This window comes from Oncorhynchus masou, chromosome 32, assembly GCF_036934945.1.
Source record: "Oncorhynchus masou masou isolate Uvic2021 chromosome 32, UVic_Omas_1.1, whole genome shotgun sequence".
NCBI lineage: Eukaryota > Metazoa > Chordata > Actinopteri > Salmoniformes > Salmonidae > Oncorhynchus > Oncorhynchus masou.
In genome coordinates, this window is record NC_088243.1 from 52967619 (window position 1) to 52988434 (window position 20816).

General features: G+C 41.0%; 1 protein-coding gene across 1 annotated transcript in view; it reads right to left on the reverse strand.

Moving 5' to 3' along the window:
- Positions 1 to 18703: 18703 nt before the first annotated feature.
- The window catches only part of LOC135526196 (slit homolog 3 protein-like), a 214525-nt gene continuing 212412 nt past the window's right edge, over positions 18704 to 20816 (reverse strand). Inside the window, exon 37 of the mRNA XM_064954354.1 lies at positions 18704 to 20661. Coding sequence (XP_064810426.1) covers positions 20420 to 20661 — 242 coding nt within the window. The 3' untranslated portion in view covers positions 18704 to 20419. The remainder of the gene's footprint in view (positions 20662 to 20816) is intronic.

The window sequence follows — 20816 nt, forward strand, 5'->3', positions numbered from 1 at the left end:
GTCTTGGCTGATTGCTTTTGATTTTCCCATGATGTCAAGCAAAGAGGCACATCCACAGGTACACCTCCAATTGAATCAAATGATGCCAATTAGCCTATCAGAAGCTTCTAAAGCCATGACATCATTTTCTGGAAATTTCCAAGCTGTTTAAATGCAGTCAACTTAGTGTGTATGTAAACTTCTGACCCACTGGAATTGTGATACAGTGAATTATAAGTGAAATAATATGTCTGTAAACAACTGTTGGAAAAATGACTTGTGTCATGCACAAAGTACATGTCCTAACCGACTTGCCAAAACTCTAGTTTGTTAGCAAGAAATTTGGGGAGTGATTGAAAAAGAGTTGTAATGACTCAACCTACAGTGCCCTGCGAAAGTATTCGTCTCCCAGGTGGCTTGTGGCAAACTTTAAACGACACTTTTTATGGATATCTTTAAGAAATGGCTTTCTTCTTGCCACTCTTCCATAAAGGCCAGATTTGTGCAATATACGACTGATTGTTGTCCTATGGACAGAGTCTCCCACCTCAGCTGTAGATCTCTGCAGTTCATCCAGAGTGATCATGGGCCTCTTGGCTGCATCTCTGATCAGTCTTCTCCTTGTATGAGCTGAAAGTTTAGAGGGACGGCCAGGTCTTGGTAGATTTGCAGTGGTCTGATACTCCTTCCAATTCAATATTATCGCCTGCACAGTGCTCCTTGGGATGTTTAAAGCTTGGGAAATCTTTTTGTATCCAAATCCGGCTTTAAACTTCTTCACAACAGTATCTCGGACCTGCCTGGTGTGTTCCTTGTTCTTCATGATGCTCTCTGCGCTTTTAACGGACCTCTGAGACTATCACAGTGCAGGTGCATTTATACGGAGACTTGATTACACACAGGTGGATTGTATTTATCATCATTAGTCATTTAGGTCAACATTGGATCATTCAGAGATCCTCACTGAACTTCTGGAGAGAGTTTGCTGCACTGAAAGTAAAGGGGCTGAATAATTTTGCACGCCCAATTTTTCAGTTTTTGATTTGTTAAAAAAGTTTGAAATATCCAATAAATGTCGTTCCACTTCATGATTGTGTCCCACTTGTTGTTGATTCTTCACAAAAAAATACAGTTTTATATCTTTACGTTTGAAGCCTGAAATGTGGCAAAAGGTCGCAAAGTTCAAGGGGGCCGAATACTTTTGCAAGACACTGTATACTTCCGACTTCAACTGTAGCTCCAACAACGAGTGACATACACTCGTAGGCTATTAACTGAAATTGACAGTTTTCACTAAATGAAGGCCTAAATACTAATGTTACCAAGGTACACAAGCGATAGCCTCCAATGGCCGCATATTTTACATCATCTGACAAAATGACACTGCTCAACTCAGCTCAGTCATAAACATTACAACAAAATTGTTGAAGGTTCTAACGAAATATCCATATCAACAATCAAAATGACTGAAAAATGGTGTCATCAAAACGAAGTTCTAGCTTGATAAATCCAACACCAACATGAAAAACAAATGCTAGGTTCTGAACAATCTCAGTAAAAACTCAAATGGACAACTAGAAAAAGCTCAAACCAAGTTTATTCATCCACTGGGTCATACAGCTGCAAAGACAAAGCATGATTACGTAAGCACATATATTTATAACCTTCTACTAAGTGTGGTCAATTCCTTACACAATCTCGAGACGCATTCCTCACTCCTCCCTATTTCCGCAGCCGGTCTGCCTTATCAGAGACTAACAAATGCCTTTCACCTCTCTCAGGAACCGGGAGCAGAATATGAATCTTCTGCTCTCCATAACTTTCCATATTCCTAGTTCCCATCTACCCTTCATTGACCCCAACATATACATTCCTTAGACATGTAAAGTAATTAATGCGTTATAGTATGGTAACATGATCCAGTGCATTTCAAGCTAGAGTCTAACACAAAGCAATGGGCACAGTATAAACAGCTGATCAGCAAATGAAAAAAACCGACAGGTATTAAGCAATAGATAAACCAACATAATGCATTGAAATAAAGGGCATTATCAAGGTAAACAAAGCAAACTCAACCAAACAATGGCAAGAATTAGGATAGTCAGCTAGCAAGGAAAATCTTCTAGAAAGGTAGCTGAGTCCGGGGCCAGGATTCAGCACTGCTGAACAGTCACGATCGTCTAATGAATTAACAGACCAAGGCGTAGCGTACGTAGAGTTCCACATGTTTATTAAACTAACAAAAACAATAAAGAGCAAAGAAACGTGAAGCAAATGCAGTGCTCACAGGCATCAACACAAAAACAAGATCCCACAAAAACCCAGTGGGAAAAGGCTGCCTAAATATGATTCCCAATCAGAGACAACGATAGACAGCTGCCTCTGATTGGGAGCCATACCAGGCCAACATAGAAATACAAAAACTAGAGTACCCACACTAGTCACACCCCGACCTAACCAAATAGAGAATAAAAGGCTCTCTAAGGTCAGGGCGTGACATGAACGGACACCCATCTACACACAATACCCCATAATGACAACGTGAAAACATGTTTTAAGAAATGTTTGCAAAGTTATTGAAAATGTAATACAGAAATATCAAATTTACATAATAATTAATAGTCTTGAGTCAATACATGTTAAAATCACCTTCGGCAGTGATTACACCTGTGAGTCTTTCTGGGTAAGTCTCTAATTGCTTTGCACACCTGGATTGTACAATATTTGACCATTACTATTTTTTAAATGATTCAAGCTCTGTCAAATTGGTTGTTGATCATTGCAAGACAACGATTTTCAAGTCTTGCCATAGATTTTCAAGCGGATTTAAGTCAAAACTGAAACTCGACCACTCAGGAACATTCACTGTCTTCTTGGTAAGCAACTCCAGTGTAGATTTGGCTTTGTGCTTCAGCTTATTGTCCTGATGAAAGGTGAATTTATTTCCCAGTGTCTGGTGGAAAGTTGACTGAACCAAGTTTTCCTCTAGTGATTTTGCCTGTTCTTAGCTGCATTCTGTTTCTTTTATAACCTAAAAAAAACTACCCAGTACTTAACGATTACAAGCATACCTATAACATGATGCAACCACCACTATGCTTAAAAATGTGGAGAATGGTACTCAGTAATGTGCTCTATTGGATTTGCCCCAAACATAACACTTTGTATTCAGAACAAAAAGTTATTTTTTTTTACATGTATTACTCAGTCCCTCCAGGATTTCGCGATTTCAGTTTGTGATTTCTGCGACAAAAAATGCTTGATTTTGCGGAAGCTTTTCGGAAATTCTGCCATACATTTTGCAAAGGTTTTTTTCACGTTCATTTCATAAAAAACTATAAAAAGTCATGTTTTAGGACGATTTTAAGCAGAATAGATAACATAAAAACAATTACAAACATCTACAGTGCTCAATTTTGTTTATTTTCCTGAACAAATAGCTCATAATCCGCTCACACATTCACAGCTGTCACGATCTTCCTCCTCTTCCCCTGAAGAGGAGAGGCGAGAAGGATCAGAGGACCAAAATGCGGCGTGGTATGTGTTCATGATGAATGTTTAATTAAAGAAAGAACTGAACACTGAATATAAAACCAATAAACAAATAAAGACCGTGAAGCTATCATAAGGACTGTGCTGACACAAGCAACTAACATAGACAATCACCCACAAAAAAAAACTGTGCAGCCCAGGCCACCTAAGTATGATTCTCAATCAGAGACAACTAATGACACCTGCATCTGATTGAGAACCATACTAGGCCGAAACATAGAAATCCCCAAATCATAGAAAATCAAACATAGACTGCCCACCCCAACTCACACCCTGACCATACTAAATAATGAATACAAAACAAAGGAAATAAAGGTCAGAACGTGACAACACCTCTCTATCAGGTGTCATGATGTTGGCCTGGGGGATAGGTTTATGACAGTCATAAATACCTCTTCCACCTTTTTCCTCTCTCTAAGCTACTGAGGTTACATTTAAAAAACCCTTGGTTAACATAGAGATTCTGGGAACATCAGAATGTGGGAGGAAATTAACTATATTCTGGTAATCTGACCAATGGAACATATGCGGTGGTACTTAATGAATATGATGTCAGTTCGGTTGTTATCTGAGACATTCTCATCAATGATAAGATGACAAACTCTACAGTGGAAAGTCTACACATCAGAGTTATCGGATTCACATGGAATTGTTGTTCAATTTAAATGTTTGAATATGAAATTATTTGTGATGGGACGAAATGTGATTTTAGCTTCTAAAATGTGAGATGTGGGTTTTCATAAGTTAGGGCTGCTCACTCAGTGGCCCGCCTCTGTGAAGGGAAATGGGCTATAAAACTTTTCAAACACGCCCGCTTCTCCCTTTCTATATAAGCCCTTGACGACAACATAACTTCCTGTTCCGAGGATATGAGGGCGACGGTCCTATATCAGAACGGTTCAGAACGATGCCAACATCAGCATGAGCTTTGGTTGCAAATGGTATGAACTTTGAACTCTTATTCACTACAGAAGTGATACCTCCTAGCTGTTGAGTTAGTGACCGCAGCTGCAAACGCAGGTTAGGAAGGAACAGACAGAGTATCCCGTCTATCACACAACGACGTTACTACAACGTATCCAATTGACAACCAGAGACATTCTTCAAAGGACAGAGGACTTGGTTTGGCAACACGGCCTTCCATATACCACCAACCTACTGAAGCGCAGTTCAGAGTAAATATTTATTGCATTTTCCTTTTCCAAATGGCCGGTAATTTAGAATGCATGAGATACTGTATTTACTATAGCACAGCTTCGCCTTTGTTCCTGACTTCCTGCTCTTTCACTCAACCCAGCGCCTTTTTTCATTAAAATTTGCAAATTAATTAATTAAAAATCCTACAATGTGATTTTCTGGATTTTTTTTCTTCTCATTTTGTCTGTCATAGTTGAAGTGTACCTATGATGAAAATTACAGGCCTCTCTCATCTTTTTAAGTGGAAGAACTTGCACAATTGGTGGCTGACTAAATACTTTTTTGCCCCACTGTATTCTAGGTCAGAACCATCCAGGGTGGTGATGCTAGTCGGGCGTGCGGGTGCAGGCAGATAACGGTTGAAAAGCATGCATTTGGTTTTACTAGCGTTTAAGAGCATTTGGAGGCCACGGAAGGAGTGTTGTATGGCATTGAAGCTCGTTTGGAGGTTAGATAGCACAGTGTCCAAGGAAGGGCCAGAAGTATACAGAATGGTGTCGTCTGCGTAGAGGTGGATCAGGGAATCGCCCGCAGCAAGAGAAACATCATTTATATATACAGAGAAAAGAGTCGGCCCGAGAATTTAACCCTGTGGTACCCCTATAGAGACTGCCAGAGGACCGGACAACATGCCCTCCGATTTGACATACTGAACTCTGTCTGCAAAGTAGTTGGTGAACCAGGCCGATAAGAATATGGTGATTGACAGAGTCGAAAGCCTTGGCCAGGTCGATGAAGACGGCTGCACAATACTGTCTGTTATCGATGGCGGTTATGATATCGTTTAGTACCTTGAGCGTGGCTGGGGTGCACCCGTGACCGGCTCGGAAACCGGATTGCACAGCGGAGAAGGTACGGTGGGATTCGAGATGGTCAGTGATAGGCAGGGCAGGATGGATATAGGTCTGTAACAGTTTGGGTCCAGGGTGTCTCCCCCTTTGAAGAGGGGGATGACCGCGACAGCTTTCCAATCCTTGGGGATCTCAGATGGTACGAAGGAGAGGTTGAACAGGCTGATAATATGGGTTACGACAATGGTGGCGGACAGTTTCAGAAATAGAGGGTCCAGATTGTCAAGTCCAGCTGATTTGTATGGGTCCAGGTATTGCAGCTCTTTCAGAACATCTGCTATCTGGATTTGGGTAAAGGAGAAGCTGGGGAAGCATGAGCGAGTAGCTGCGGGTTGGGGGGGCGGAACTGTTGGCCGAGGTTGGAGTAGCCAGGAGGAAGGCATGGCCAGTCATTGACAAATGCTTATTGAAGTTTTTGATTATCACAGATTTATCGGTGGGGACCGTGTTACCTAGCCTCAGTGCAGTGGGCAGCTGGGAGGAGGTGCTCTTGTTCTCCATGGACTTCACAATGTCCCAGAACTTTTTGGAGTTAGAGCTCCAGGATGCAAATTTGTGCTTGAAAAACTGGCCTTTGCTTTCTTGACTGACTGCGTGCATTGGTTCCTTACTTCCCTGAACAGTTGCATATCGCGGGGACTATTCGATGCTATTGCAGTCCGCCACAGGATGTTTTTGTGCTGGTCGAGGGCAGTCAGGTCTGGAGTGAACCAAGGGCTATATCTGCTCTTAGTTCTGCATTTTTTGAACGGAGCATGCTTGTCTAAGATGGTGAGGAAGTTACTTTAAAGAATGACCAGGCATCCTCAACTGACGGGATGAGGTCAATATCCTTCCAGGATACCCGGGCCAGGTCGATTAGAAAGGCCTGCTCGCAGAAGTGTTTTAGGGAGCGTTAGACAGTGATGAGGGGTGGTCGTTTGACCGCGGACCAGTAGCGGATACAGGCAATGAGGCAGTGATCGCTGAGATCCTGATTGAAGACAGCAGATCAATTAGGGTGCCCATGTTTACGGATTTAGGGTTGTACCTGCTGGGTTCCTTGATGATTTGTGTGAGATTGAGGGCATCTAGCTTAGATTGTAGGACTGCCGGGGTGTTAAGCATGTCCCAGTTTAGGTCACCTAACAGAACAAACCCTGAAGCTAGATGTGGGGCGATCAATTCACAGATGGTGTCCAGGGCACAGCTTGGAGCTGAGGGGGGTCGGTAGCAGGCGGCAACAGTGAGAGACTTATTTCTGGAGAGATTAATTAAAAAATTATAAATTCGAACTGTTTGGGCATAGACCTGGAAAGCTTGACAGAACTTTGCAGGCTATCTGCAGTAGATTGCAATTCCTCCCCCTTTGGCAGTTCTATCTTGACGGAAAGTGTTATAGTTGGGTATGGAAATCTCCACATTTTTGGTGGCCTTCCTAAGCCAGGATTCAGACACAGCAAGGACATCGGGGTTGGCAGAGTGTGCTAAAGCAGTGAGTAAAACAAACTTAGGGAGGAGGCTTCTGATGTTGACATGCATGAAACCAAGGCTTTTTCGATCACAGAAGTCAACAAATGAGGGTGCCTGGGGACATGCAGGGCCTGGTTTACCTCCACATCACCCGAGGAACAGAGGAGTAGGATGAGGGTGCGGCTAAAGGCTATCAAAACTGGTTGTCTAGAGCATTGGGGACAAGGAATAAAAGGAGCAGATTTATGGGCGTGGTAGAATATATTCAGGGCATAATGTGCAGACAGGGGTATGGTGGGGTGCGGGTACAGCGGAGGTAAGCCCAGGCACTGGGTGATGATAAGAGAGGTTGTATCTCTGGACATGCTGGTTATAATGGGTGAGGTCACCGCATGTTGGGAGGTGGGACAAAGGAGGTATCAGAGGTATGAGGAGTGGAACTAGGGGCTCCATTGTAAACTAAAACAATGATAACTAACCTGAACAACAGTATACAAGGCATATTGATATTTGAGAGAGACATAGAGCAAGGCATAAAGTAATCGCAGGTCTTGATTGGGAGAGCTTGCTAAAACAACAGAAGACAACAACAGATAGTCAGCTAATACAACAACATCAGGTAAAATGGCGACGACTAGGCAGAGAGGGTCGGATTAACTACACACAGTTCGCGGCTGGGTTTGCGGCTGGGGCCGACAGATAAAACATAAATAAACAGAATGGAGTACCGTGATTAATGGACAGTCCAGCAGGCATCAGCTATGTAGCCAAGTGATCATAGTGTCCAGGGGGCAGCAGTAGATGGAACAGGGAAGCCGCCACTACGCTAGCACGCGGGCGACATGGTGTTTAAAGTTCATTACATTTACATGATTAGCTCAATCAGGTGATGTTAATTACCGATAAATAATTTTATAGAATAGCATGTCTTATCAATTAATCTGGCATAGCCAAAGACATGACACAGGCTTGGGGCTTGCTATCAACAAGAAATGCACCTCCCATTCCTACTCACTCTCTCTCTCTCCTCTCAAAAAACGAATCGATTCAAAGCTGATCAATCGCTTTTAATTTGAGGATAGATATTTCTTTCTAATAAGTTGTCTTCAAAATTGAGATTGTGATTTTTTCGTAGTAAGGGAAATAAAGAACATAAAATGCAAAAATAGAGTATTGTGGTTGATATGCACTACTCCATTTTTTTAAATCCAGAAAGTTTGTGTTTTCGTGATCCGTATTAAGTTTTACAGTGAATTTAAAGCTGTGGGAACTGTCACGAATCCCGCTGAAGGTGGTTCCTCTTCCTGTTCGGGCGGCGCTCGGCGCTCGTCGGTCTACTAGCTGCCACCGATCCCCTTTTCTGTTTCAGTTAGTTTTGTCTGATGTGTTACACCCGTTTCTTGTTTGGGTTTTGATTTGGGCTATTTAAACCAGGTACGCCCACCTGCTTTTGTAAGGGCTTGTTTTTCTGGTGTGTGGTGTGTATTCTCGTGGACTATTTTCTCCGGACTGTTTGGCCCTGCTTTTGGGCTGGTTTAAGTGATGCGCCTTAGTGTTTGGCAATACCATTACTTGTTGTTCTGGATTAAAAGATCACAGTTGAACTACCTCTGCTCTCTGCGCCTGACTTCTCCACCCACTACTCCTAGAAGCTGTGACATGAACTGTTCTGACATTCTCATATGCTTTGCTGATTCGAAGAGACTGTTGATTGTCGACTTTCTCTAGTTTCCAAAACCATTTGGAAATTGTTTCGCACGGTCTTTAACTGTTATTTTTGTAGGCAAATGAGATTGATTTCTGTTCATTGAACTGCCTATCAACCATCAACAGTCCCCCATCATCTTCGCACGTGATTACGCTGACAGGCCAGGGGGAAAAAAACTTTGTTGACGTGTGGTTGGATTGGGACATTTTCCACGGTAACAGTGCAGTAATTGGTCAAAATTACAAACCCGCTTTTGATTGGAGCCTTTTCATGCACTTAAAAGTGCGGAATTGGTCAAAATTGCGAGCTCTCACATAATATGTGCTGATTGGTTAATTTTGCATTGAATTATGCGATCGCGGAATTGTGGAATCCTGGAATCCTGTAGGGACTGATTACTTCAGTGCTTTGTTGCAAAAAGGATGCATGTTTTGGAATATTTTATTCTGTTCAAGCTTCCTTCTGTTCACTCTGTCAATTAGGTTAGTATTGTGGAGTAACTACAATGTTGTTGATCCATCCTCAGTTTTCACCTATCACAGCCATTAATTAAACTCTGTAATTGTTTAAAAGTCACCATTGGCCTTATAATGAAATCCTTGAGCCGTTTTCTTCCTCTCTGGCAACTGAGTTATGAAGGTCGCTTGTATCTTTGTAGTGACTGGGTGTACTGATACACCATCACAAGTGTAATTAATAACTTCAACATGTTTAAGGAATATTCAATGTCTGCTTAATTTTTTTTTACCCATATATATATATAAGTGCCCTTCTTTGCGAGGCATTCGAAAAACTCCCTGTTTTTTGTGGTTTAATCTGTGTTTGAAATCCACTGCTCAACTGAGGGACCTTACAGATAATTGTGTGGGGTACAGAGATGAGTTAATCATGAAAAAATTATGTTAACACTATTATTGCACACAGAGTGAGTCCATGCAACTTATTATGTGACAAAAACAATCTCAACTCAATCCCAGGCTGTAACACAACAACATCTGGAAAAATTCTAAGGCACTGTATATATATTTTGTAATTATGTGTTTTACATAACAGACGAAGAGCATACAGTGCCTTCGGAAAGTATTCAACCTGACAAAGCTTGAGAGGATCTGCAGAGAAGAATGGGGAAAAACTCCCCAAGCTTGTAGCGTCATACCCAAGAAGACTCGATGCTGTAATCATTGCCAAAGGTGCTTTAACAAAGTACTGAGTAAAGGGTCTGAATACTTATGTACATGTGATGTATATATATATATATATATATATATATATATATATATATATATATATATATATATATATATATATATATATAATGAGTATATAAAATATATAAAAGTGCAAAAATGTAAATAAAAACTGTTTTTGCTTTGTCATTATGGGGTATAGTGTGTAGCTTGGTGAGGATTTTTAAAATCTATTTTAGAATAAGGCTGTAACGTAACAAAAGGTTGAAAAAATCAAGGCGTCTGAATACTTTCCGAATGCACTGTATATTGGAGGGTGGGGTTAGCCTTCCCTGACTGCACGTGTGTGTGTGTGTGTGTGTGTGTGTGTGTGTGTGTGTGTGTGTGTGTGTGTGTGTGTGTGTGTGTGTGTGTGTGTGTGTGTGTGTGTGTGTGTGTGTGTGTGTGTGTGTAAACATGCCTTTTTTGGTTGTGCTGTTTGCAGATTGTGCTGTTTTCAGATGTTGTATTAGTCAGATCTATTTCTATATTGTTCTTAAATGGAGGAATCCCCCTGCTCTTTTGTTTCAGGAAACCCAGCCTGTTGAGTGTATGATAGTGGTTGCTCTGCAAATGAAGTAAAGCTGCAGCAGTTTCAGTGGCACCTAACTAAGGGGAAGTTGGAAGTCTTCGATCCCATCCCAAAGGACCAGCTGAAGAAAGGTGACATGAAAGACACAGTGGATAAGATGGTGGACAAGTACAGTCCTGACGGAGCTGTGGGAATCACAGTAAAGCTTCTGAGAAAGATTAAGCTAAACGATCTCGCTGTTGAGTTAGAAAATAACTACAGAGAAGGTAACTAATTCAGCAGCTTGTGTTGATTGACTTAAACCCTGTGTAACATTACACCATTATGAACACACACACACACACACACACACACACAGTGCTTTACTTGCAGATATCATCAGTTGTGTTTGTTGCAGCAGGGTCACGTTGCAGTTCTGTTTCCTTTTCTGTCGTTTTGGTTCCTCATGAAACACGGATGACACCAATTTCATTCCCTCTTTTTCTCTCTTTAGCGGAGGGAGCAAAAGGACATGTTAATGGGGAAAGTCGATTCCTTCACTCAAACTCTGGCCACCTCTCCAACTCACCAGAATGGATGCCGCCAATCTAATGTTTCTGGAAAAAGCGTTGGTGATTTTTTTTTTTTTACGTTTTGTTTATTTATATTGAATAATTCTGTGTTTTACAAGACAGATGAAGAGCATTACATTTCCTCAGTTAAGAATTTAGGTGATCAAGGCAACATCTTATCACACAATCTTATGAGCTGATATAGTGTCTGTTGGACACCATTGGACATAAGCACAACATTTTTTATGAAGATGTACATACACCATTTACTGGCAGTAAAAGTGTCGCATAAGTAAATAATTTCATTATTTCTCAGTGTTTTAGAATGAGTTACTTGTTATATGTGTGCCCGATGCCACCAATCATCTCTAATTCTCTGCTGGGCGCGCAATGTCAAGTGCGGAATATTTAGTGTGGCCTCATTCAAATAATCCATAGCCTATAGCCTATACGAAGAGCATGCTCGGAGAAGCACAAATTATATTTCTAAGAAAATGTACTTTCTATGATAGGCTATTTACGTTGACTGGAAATAAGTATTGATTGGCTACATTAATTTGTCTATGTCAGATGTGTGCTCACTGGTAGTGAAGTCAGGTGCAGGAGAGCAGAGATTTGGCGCACACTTTATTTAGGCAAAAGTGCAAAATGCGCAAAACAGTCACAAGAATTATGTTTATCAATAAACATCCTTCGTGAAAAATAACACGGAAAAACAAGCCAGTCTGGCGCGTCAACAATACACAGGTAACACAAAAAAATTGTACACAAAGACATGTTGGGGAACAGAGGAATAAATGCATGTAGAATGATTGGGGAAAGAAAACCAGGTGTGCAGGGAACAAGACAAAACAAATGGATACATGAAAAATGGAGCGGCGATGGCTCGAACAAGGAGAGGAGCCGACTTCGGCGGAAGTCGTGACAGTCTAGGCCTGTGAATCGTAGGTTACTCCTCCTGGATGTTATGCAAAACTTTCCAAGTCAAGGGAACATTTTCAGACAATCTATGTGCACAAATTTGGAATTAAATGTTGATATGCTGATGGAATCGGGGCTAGTTGTCTGTCCCAGTGCCATAGATATAGGGAGTTTGACAAACCCTGTTTTATATAAGAATTGTCATTTTATTTTCATGCTAGCACCAAGAGATCAACCCGGAACGTTGTAGGCTATAACGGATAAGGAGAGCGAGGTTGTCTGCTGTGGTCTGTGAACCCACAACCTTCCGGGCTGCAGCCCTGTGCGCTATCAAAAGTGCTATTGTAATCCTTGAAAGTACTGTTTGCTTTTAAAATAAGTAAAGGGTTCAATTGGGCTGTGCACTCCTAATAACCTCAATGTCTTAATATGTATTACTGTAGTAACCACACTCATGAAATAGTATGAATTATCCTTTTATATTATTTTCTTTCAGGAGTAAAATTATTTCAATAATGACTTTATGGTGTGAAATTTAACAATACAGATAATAAATCAACAATTAATTCAATCAATACAACAACAAAAAGTCCTAAGTTGTACACAAGCACAACCATGAATTTGTCCAACGTAGTATGTTGGATTTTACTTGCATGAAACAGTTCAGCGGTGATGAATTAAAGGAATTTTGCAGTCTGTTGTGGTCCTTGACGTCCACAGAGCTGTAGAGTAAACCAGTCGAATCCCACAAGGGGAGCTCCAACCAATGATTTATATATATGTACTAGATAACTAATAGAGGGCGCTGTGTTAAAGCCACCGTGCCTCCATCTTGGCACTCCCTCACCATTGTAAAAAATATTTTGGAACGTATGTAAACCCGCAGTGGAGGTGTCATAATACCCATACAACCTAGCTGTCAAACAGGGAAATGGTTCCAATCGTTTTCCCACCATTAATTTGTCCCATCAGGGATTTTAGAAACACTTAAAATAAGGGCCGTGTTCCGTGTGGGTTTACCCTGGCATGACATTTTGATAACCATGTAAATCTCTCTCGGATAAGGTGACTTTTATCAATATATTTGGTTCTATTTACACTCAGACTCTAAAAGGGTAATTGGCATCAAAGTAGACATCATGCAAAACTACAAATCCCTGCAAACTCCTGCACGTCATCTCTAGCTGACACCTTTTTTTTGGGGGGGGGGTAAATACAAGCAAATATATTGATAAAAGCCACCTTGTCCTAGAGAGATTTACACAGTTATCAAAATGAATGGTGGAAAGACATTTGGAACAATTTGACCACTAGGTTTTATGGGTATTATGAGTCATAGTGTGGTACTCCATATGCATTTATTAACTTTTACATTCGTTTTTGCCACATTTACTATATTAGACAATTTTTTGCATTGTTTCAAAGTATATTGTGAGCTAAACAGAAAAAATAAACAAATACTTAAAACATTTTCCTTGAAGTATCATTTTTTTTAGATTAATGTTACTGTCTCCAGCACAATTTTTTAAATAATGAAATACATGTAATTTTGTCCTTTAAATGAAATACTGTAGAATTCCATTCATTCCTACTCCTACTGGGGAGTGAAAATATGGCTGACCAGTGGCATCAAAGACTCTCAATGGCCAATACATAGCGTCAGCACTCCAGGGTTTATATACCTCATTGGCTCCAACAAAGGTGCCAGGCAGTGTCCAAGTGATGACGTCACAATGAGTTGCAAAGGCACTTTAGTAAGCAGGACAACATCACAATGTGTACGCATGCATGTGTCTGTACCTTTGTGTTTGTTTCTTCACAGTCCCCGTTGTTTCATAAGGTGTATTTTTACCAGGTTTTTAAATCTGATTCTACTGCTTGCATCAGTTACCTGATGTGAAATAGAGTTCCATGTAGTCATGGCTCTATGTAGTACTGTGTGCCTCCCATAGTCTGTTCTGGACTTGGGGACTGTGAAGAGACCACTGGTGGTATGTCTTGTGGGGTATGAATGGGTGTCATTCAGCTTGTCAACACCTCTTACAAAAACAAGTAGTGATGAATTCAAATCGCTCTTCCACTGAGCCATGAGAGATTGACATGCATGCAATTAATGTTAGCTCAACGTGTACATTTAAGGGCCAGCCGTGCTGCCCTGTTCTGAACCAACTGCAATTTTCCCAAGTCCCTCTTTGTGGCACCTGATTAACTAGTTCACAATAGTTATCTTTTGCTTGTATTTAGCCCCATTCTTCAGCTCCACGCAACCCCTCCCATCTACAGTTGAAGTCATAGGTTTACATACACCTTAGCCAAATACATTTAAACTCAATTTTACACAATTCCTGACATTTAATCCAAGTAAAAATTCCCTGTCTTAGTTCAGTTAGGATCACCACTTTATTTTAAGAATGTGAAATGTCAGAATTATAGTAGAAATAATTATTTCAGGTTTTATTTCTTGCATCACATTCCCAGTGGGTCAGAAGTTTTCATACACTCAATTAGTATTTTTTTAGCATTGCCTGTAAATTGTTTAACATGGGTCAAATGTTTTGGGGAGCCTTCCACAAGGTTCCCACAATAAGTTGGCAAAATTTTGGCCCATTCCTCCTGACAGAGCTGGTGTAACTGAGTCAGGTTTGTAGGCCTCCTTGCTTGCACATGCTTTTTCAGTTCTGCCCACTAATTTTTCTATGGGATTGAGGTCAGGGCTTTGTGATGGCCATTCCAATACCTTGACTTTGTTGTCCTTAAGCCATTTTGCCACAACGTTGGAAGTATGCTTGTGTTCATTGTCCATTTGGAAGACCCATTTGCGACCAAGCTTTAACTTCCTGACTGATGTCTTGAGATGTTGCTTCAATATATCCACATAATTTTCCAACCTCATGATGCCATCTATTTTGTGAAGTGCACCAGTCCCTCCTGCAGCAAAACACCCCCACAACATGATGCAGCACGGCCAGGTGGACTGGGGACAGCAAGGAGTCATCATGTCAGGTAGTCCTGGGGCATGGAACTAGGGCTCAGGTCCTCCGAGAGAGAGAAAGAAAGAGAATTAGAGAGAGCATATGTGGGGTGGCCAGTCCTCTTCCGGCTGTGCCGGGTGGTGATCATAACAGAACATGGCCAAGATGTTCAAATGTTCATAAATGACCAGCATGGTCGAATAATAATAAGGCAGAACAGTTGAAACTGGAGCAGCAGCACGGCCAGGTGGACTGGGGACAGCAAGGAGTCATCATGTCAGGTAGTCCTGGGGCATGGTCCTAGGGCTCAGGTCCTCCGAGAGAGAGAAAGAGAGAGAGAAGGAGAGAATTAGAGAACGCACACTTAGATTCACACAGGACACCAAATTGGACAGGAGAAGTACTCCAGATATAACAAACTGACCCCAGCCCCCCGACACATAAACTACTGCAGCATAAATACTGGAGGAGGGGAGGGGTCAGAAGACACTGTGGCCCCATCCGAGGACACCCCCGGGCAGGGCCAAACAGGAAGGATATAACCCCACCCACTTTGCCAAAGCACAGCCCCCACACCACATGTGCAGTTGCAAACTGTAGTCTGGCTTTTTTATGGCAGTTTTGGCGCAGTGGCTTCTTCCTTGCTGAGCAGCCTTTCAGGTTATGTCAATATAAGTGTCAGGATAGCTAGGAGTGGTGGGTGTGGAGTCAAGCGCAGAGAGCAAAGTTCCAAAAGAGAATGTTTATTCCAAATATGGGTCAAGCCAAAAACAACAGGCACACATGACCACAAAAACAGGAACAAAAACAAACCGTAAGCAAATAAAACACGAACCTCCAATGACCTCTCATGCTCTTTCAAAGTATGTTCATCTCTAGGAGACAGAACGCGTTTCCTTCCTGAGCGGTATGACGGCTGCATGGTCCCATGTTGTTTATACTTGTATACTATTGTTTGTACAGATGAACGTGGTACTTTCAGGTGTTTGGAAATTGCTCCCAAGGACAAACCAGACTTGTGGAGGTCTCCAATTTTCTTTCTGAGGTCTTGGCTGATTTTTTTGATTTTCCCCATGATGTTAAGCAAAGAGGCACTGAGTTTGAAGGTAGGCCTTGAAATACATCCACAGGTACACCTCCAATTGAGTCAAATGATGCCAATTAGCCTGTCATTTAATGGAATTTCCCAAGCTGTTTAAAGGCACAGTCAACTTAGTCTATGTAAACTTCCTGACCCACTGGAATTGTGATAGTGATTTATAAGTGAAATAATCTGTCTAAACAATTGTTGGAAAAATGACTTGTGTTGATGTCCTAACAGACTTGCCAAAACTCTAGTTTGTTAAGAAATTTGGGGAGTGGTTGAAAAAGGAGTTTTAATGACTCCAACCTAAGTGTAGTAAACTTCCGACTTCAACTGTATCTCTCAACACCATCCAGTTCTAATTGCCCTATATTTTTCAACTGTGCTGTTTCACAAAAGTTCTGAACCTTTCTATTCTCAGAGTATACATATTGTAAATTTAAGATAAACATTTTTACTAAGAGCATTATATTTTTAATCGATTGACTGTGATTTTTTACATCACCCAGCAGTGCTATTTGCAGAGTTAGCTCTAGGGGCCTCATTTACAAAACGGATTTAAGATCAATTTTGATCTTAAGTCTGATTTACGCAGAAAACCAAGTATATGTAGTTATTTATAAAACCTTACTTTGACGTGGAAATGATCTTATCTCTATGCCAAGTCAAAACTTGACGTAAGTGATTCTCCTGCTGGTTGTGTAGGGGTATTACAGTTTGGAACGCATATGCTTCCAAGCATGTGGTGAATTTTGCATTAGCTTTATGAACAATTTGTTAGGAACTATCAATTACAGGTGTGAGGAAAGAATTGCCAAACGCAAGGTGAATTAAAAACAGGATGCGACGTTGTGTGTCAAATTAGAAAAAGTTCTTGCGTTATTGGAAGACATTGGAAACCATGCTTTCAGAAGGGAGAGAGTTTGAGACCAGACTTACTTTTTTAAGCACGATGATCCATGGTTTATGAATCGCTATCGTCTCCCAATACCGTTTCTGTTTGATGTGTCTAACAGATTGAGATTGTGATGTGTCTAACGGATTGAGACCCTGATCTGGAAGGGAAGACACGGTGTAATCATACCATACCCGTATGTAAGCACACAGTCGGAAATGATCTTATGACTAAATTGAAGTATAAATCGAAGAACAATTTTATAAATGAGGTACATTGTTCCTCTTAACCTACCTCTCATGCTCTTTCATGTTGACGAAACGGTCTATCCCTGTCATACAATACACACTTATTTTTGTTGCTTGCCTAACTTACTTTCATGGGCAATGTCAGCTAGTTAACACTAGCCTTCGAACGCAAACTCACCCCATTCCGTACAAATGTGCGCAACCGCAATATTCAAACGAGGCTACAAAGAAAACTAATGGGACTGTAAAAATCGGGGGTGTGAACTACGTTTCTATTCGAGCGTTGATCGACATGGTAATGCCTCTATAGTATTGGAGAAAAGTTGAAAAACTGACCCTCCGTTACATCTTGGCGTGTCGTACAGCAAGCATAAAGCAACTATTTCTGTCTTACAATCTCTCTCCACCAGGTGTAGCACTTCTCTCATCGTTTAAAAACAAGAAACGGGGGTAAGAGGGGGATCCCTAGTCATTTTTTCCGTCATCATTGCATGCGATCATCATTCTCAAAGCCGCTGTTTACTTCTAAAATCACTTTAGCACTGCCCTAAAAAAACGATTCAAATTCGACACACACCTTCAAATAGGTATGTAATGACACATTATATAAACTCTTTATTGTGTTTTATTTACATTTTAGAGGCGATAAGTTGGACAGATCGAGTGAAAAAAAAGCAATTTTCCCACACAACATCTCTCCTTCTCACTATCACGCATTAGTTTCGCTTCCCCACCCGCCATTTAAAAAAAGTCCCGACAGGGCTCATTGCCTGCTTGAATTATGCAGAAACAGGCAGCGTTTAGGTCATGTAATTGATTTAGTTGGAAAGGGGATAAATTGTGCTTTACAATGGTATTGACATTACAGTTGATCTGGAACTATTACGTTTTTGGGGCGCTAAAATAAGGGCAATTGTACGGACCAAGGCGATGTACGAGTTTACGTTACATCTAGCTACATATTGAAATTCTGTTCTCTCAGTCCAGGCGAACAATGTATGAATTTATGGTTGGATCAAAATCGCCATTATAATCATCCCTATCTCAATCAATGGATAATTTAGGAAAGGGACAATTTTAGCTAGCTAGCCACGGGAGGACAACACCGAATGCAACAACTCAAGTTGATTCTGTCAATGACGTATTTGTCTTAATGCGATGTGTTTGCTGCACCAGGACTCTTCACAGTTGAGCTCACTTAGCCAATCAGCGTTGAGCTAAACTATTATTTTATACTTTATCTTTTATCAAGGGAGGTCAAATGCTCTTTTGCTACCCTTGCATTCAATGCACCGGCTTCAACAATATCATACTCTTTATGACCAGACAGCATCAGATAGATGGCCTGCACATGCAGAGACACAAGGGGCACTGTTTCACTCACTCGGATGCTTTCTGAGATACAATACATTCAGCCTCTTGCCAATTGACGGACATTTACGAAACACAGAGAGACAAAATATATGTACAGCTATTCTTTTTTTTGTCTTGGTAAATTTTGCATTTCGGTCTAATATTAACTCAAACATAAGACACTAGTTTCATGGTAGTTTAATTTCAACAATTATTCATCACTCACAAGTTCATGTTTAACCAGAAATATATCTATGTCTGGAGGATGCACCTTATAGTATGGCCAACATAATAGTTATTATTATTACTGAATATAAGGCATCTGACATAAGATAATTTACATTGTAGAGCCTACACCTTCCGTACATACAGAATCATTTAATTGAATGTTTTGAGGCATGGGGGTATTGGAGTAGTTAGAGTGAGGTACTGGGGGTAAAGGGTGTACTGAACTTGATCACTGCCAAACTCTCAATGGAAAGAATATTTGGTAACACCGTATTTGACACGTACTGCACTCTATGACAGTATCAACATGTGGTAATAAAATAATATACAATTCAAGTGTTACCAAATATTTTCTGACTGACAGGGGGACGACTGGGATGACACCTCAAATCCTATGGTAAACACATGTTTACAAAGTAAACAATACAGTAGTTATGGGCTTCATCTATGCATTTAATAGTGTTAGTAGTAATGGACGGTTATGATTTGAGTCCCAACAATGATTTCGCAGGCCAGGGTAGGCCAAGCATTATAAAGTCCTTTTCCATCTGAGCTGTGACCGCAGACACAACGAGTTCTCATTCGGAGGATTCTAGAACACCAAGTTATTTCGCTGAATGACTCCCGAACGCCGGGACAAACTGCGTGATTGGATCTAGATTTTGTTTCTATGAAGGGAACCATGGTATAATGGCAGCACGGCTATTCCGTTGCCGTATCATAAAGGAAGTTCACCTTCTGTCTTGGACTGTCAATCTCACATGCAATCATGCAAGAAACAAACACGTGACAGAATCTCAGGAGAACTTCACTGGCTGACAGACTCTGTCTAGAAGACATCTATAGACGCCATCTTGGCCCATCCCAGTGAGCACAAGCCATAGAAAATATGTATTTTCAACCAGAAATACATATTTTGAACGTCTTTTTAACCCAAAACATTTATTTTCAACATCTGTTGCTCAATGTGGTTGGACTCTAGAATCTCTGATGTGAAACAGCAGACAAATACAAATCAACAACAATGTAAATGGGATTCCTATGGCACAAAGTAACAATCACTGTTTGCAAGCTCCGTGGATAAGAGTTCATATCCTCTAGAGAGAGCTCAGCGAGCTCGGTGGTGGGGATGAAGTCCATTATAAAGCTGGGGAACAAAGTGGGACAGTTCCTTTGTTTGCCTCCATAGCTGAAGATGAGGAAAAAGACTGCCTTCCTCTTCTTTATGTCTGGGGAGATGCGGCACCAACTCCTCCTTCCCTTCCGCCACTTTTTTGTACAACTCACTGTCTCGCTCCACATTTAAAGTGTCCAAAGACTCCCCTACCGTATCAACACGTACACACACATGCAATAATACACTGAGCAAATAAAAACCATGGGTTAGGTTATAACGTTACATTTATATAGATTTATACATACATATAAATTCATATACTTTCAGGAATGTTAATATTTTTTCTTTTTTTTTCTTAAGGTACAAAATAACTTCTCATATGACAATAATATTCGACATATTAAAAACAATTATCAAGTCTCTTCTTAAAAAAAAAAAAAATCCCATAATAAAAATAAGTTCTATGTTTTATTTTACAATATATTTTATTTTTGCTCTCTGGCAGCAGGTCCCTTGTTTTGTTTGTGGTTGTTTCCATGGCGATGACATGATATTACAACGGGCACTTGGCACAGCCACACTCCAGGGTGGTCTCCATCTCCTCAGAGTACGAGGATCCGTCGGTGCACTTGAAGACCACTTTCCGCCTCCGGCTCTTGGATGGTGCGCAGCAGAAGCCTCCGTCGCAGGCGCGGGGACACTCCACCCGGGGGATCTTACTGGTCGAGGTGCACGTCTTCATGGGCTGGTGCCGCTTCAGCAGCTCACGTACCACCTCTCCCTGGCACGCCGGTTCTGTGTGGGGGGGGGGAAGGTTCACTGTCACTATAGCATCTGATTTTATTCATGGATTATATTAGATAGCCTAACTGAAAAATTGCATATCATCCCTATGGACCTCTGAGAATCCAGTTTCTGTATACAATAAACATGTCCATACATCAGCATGA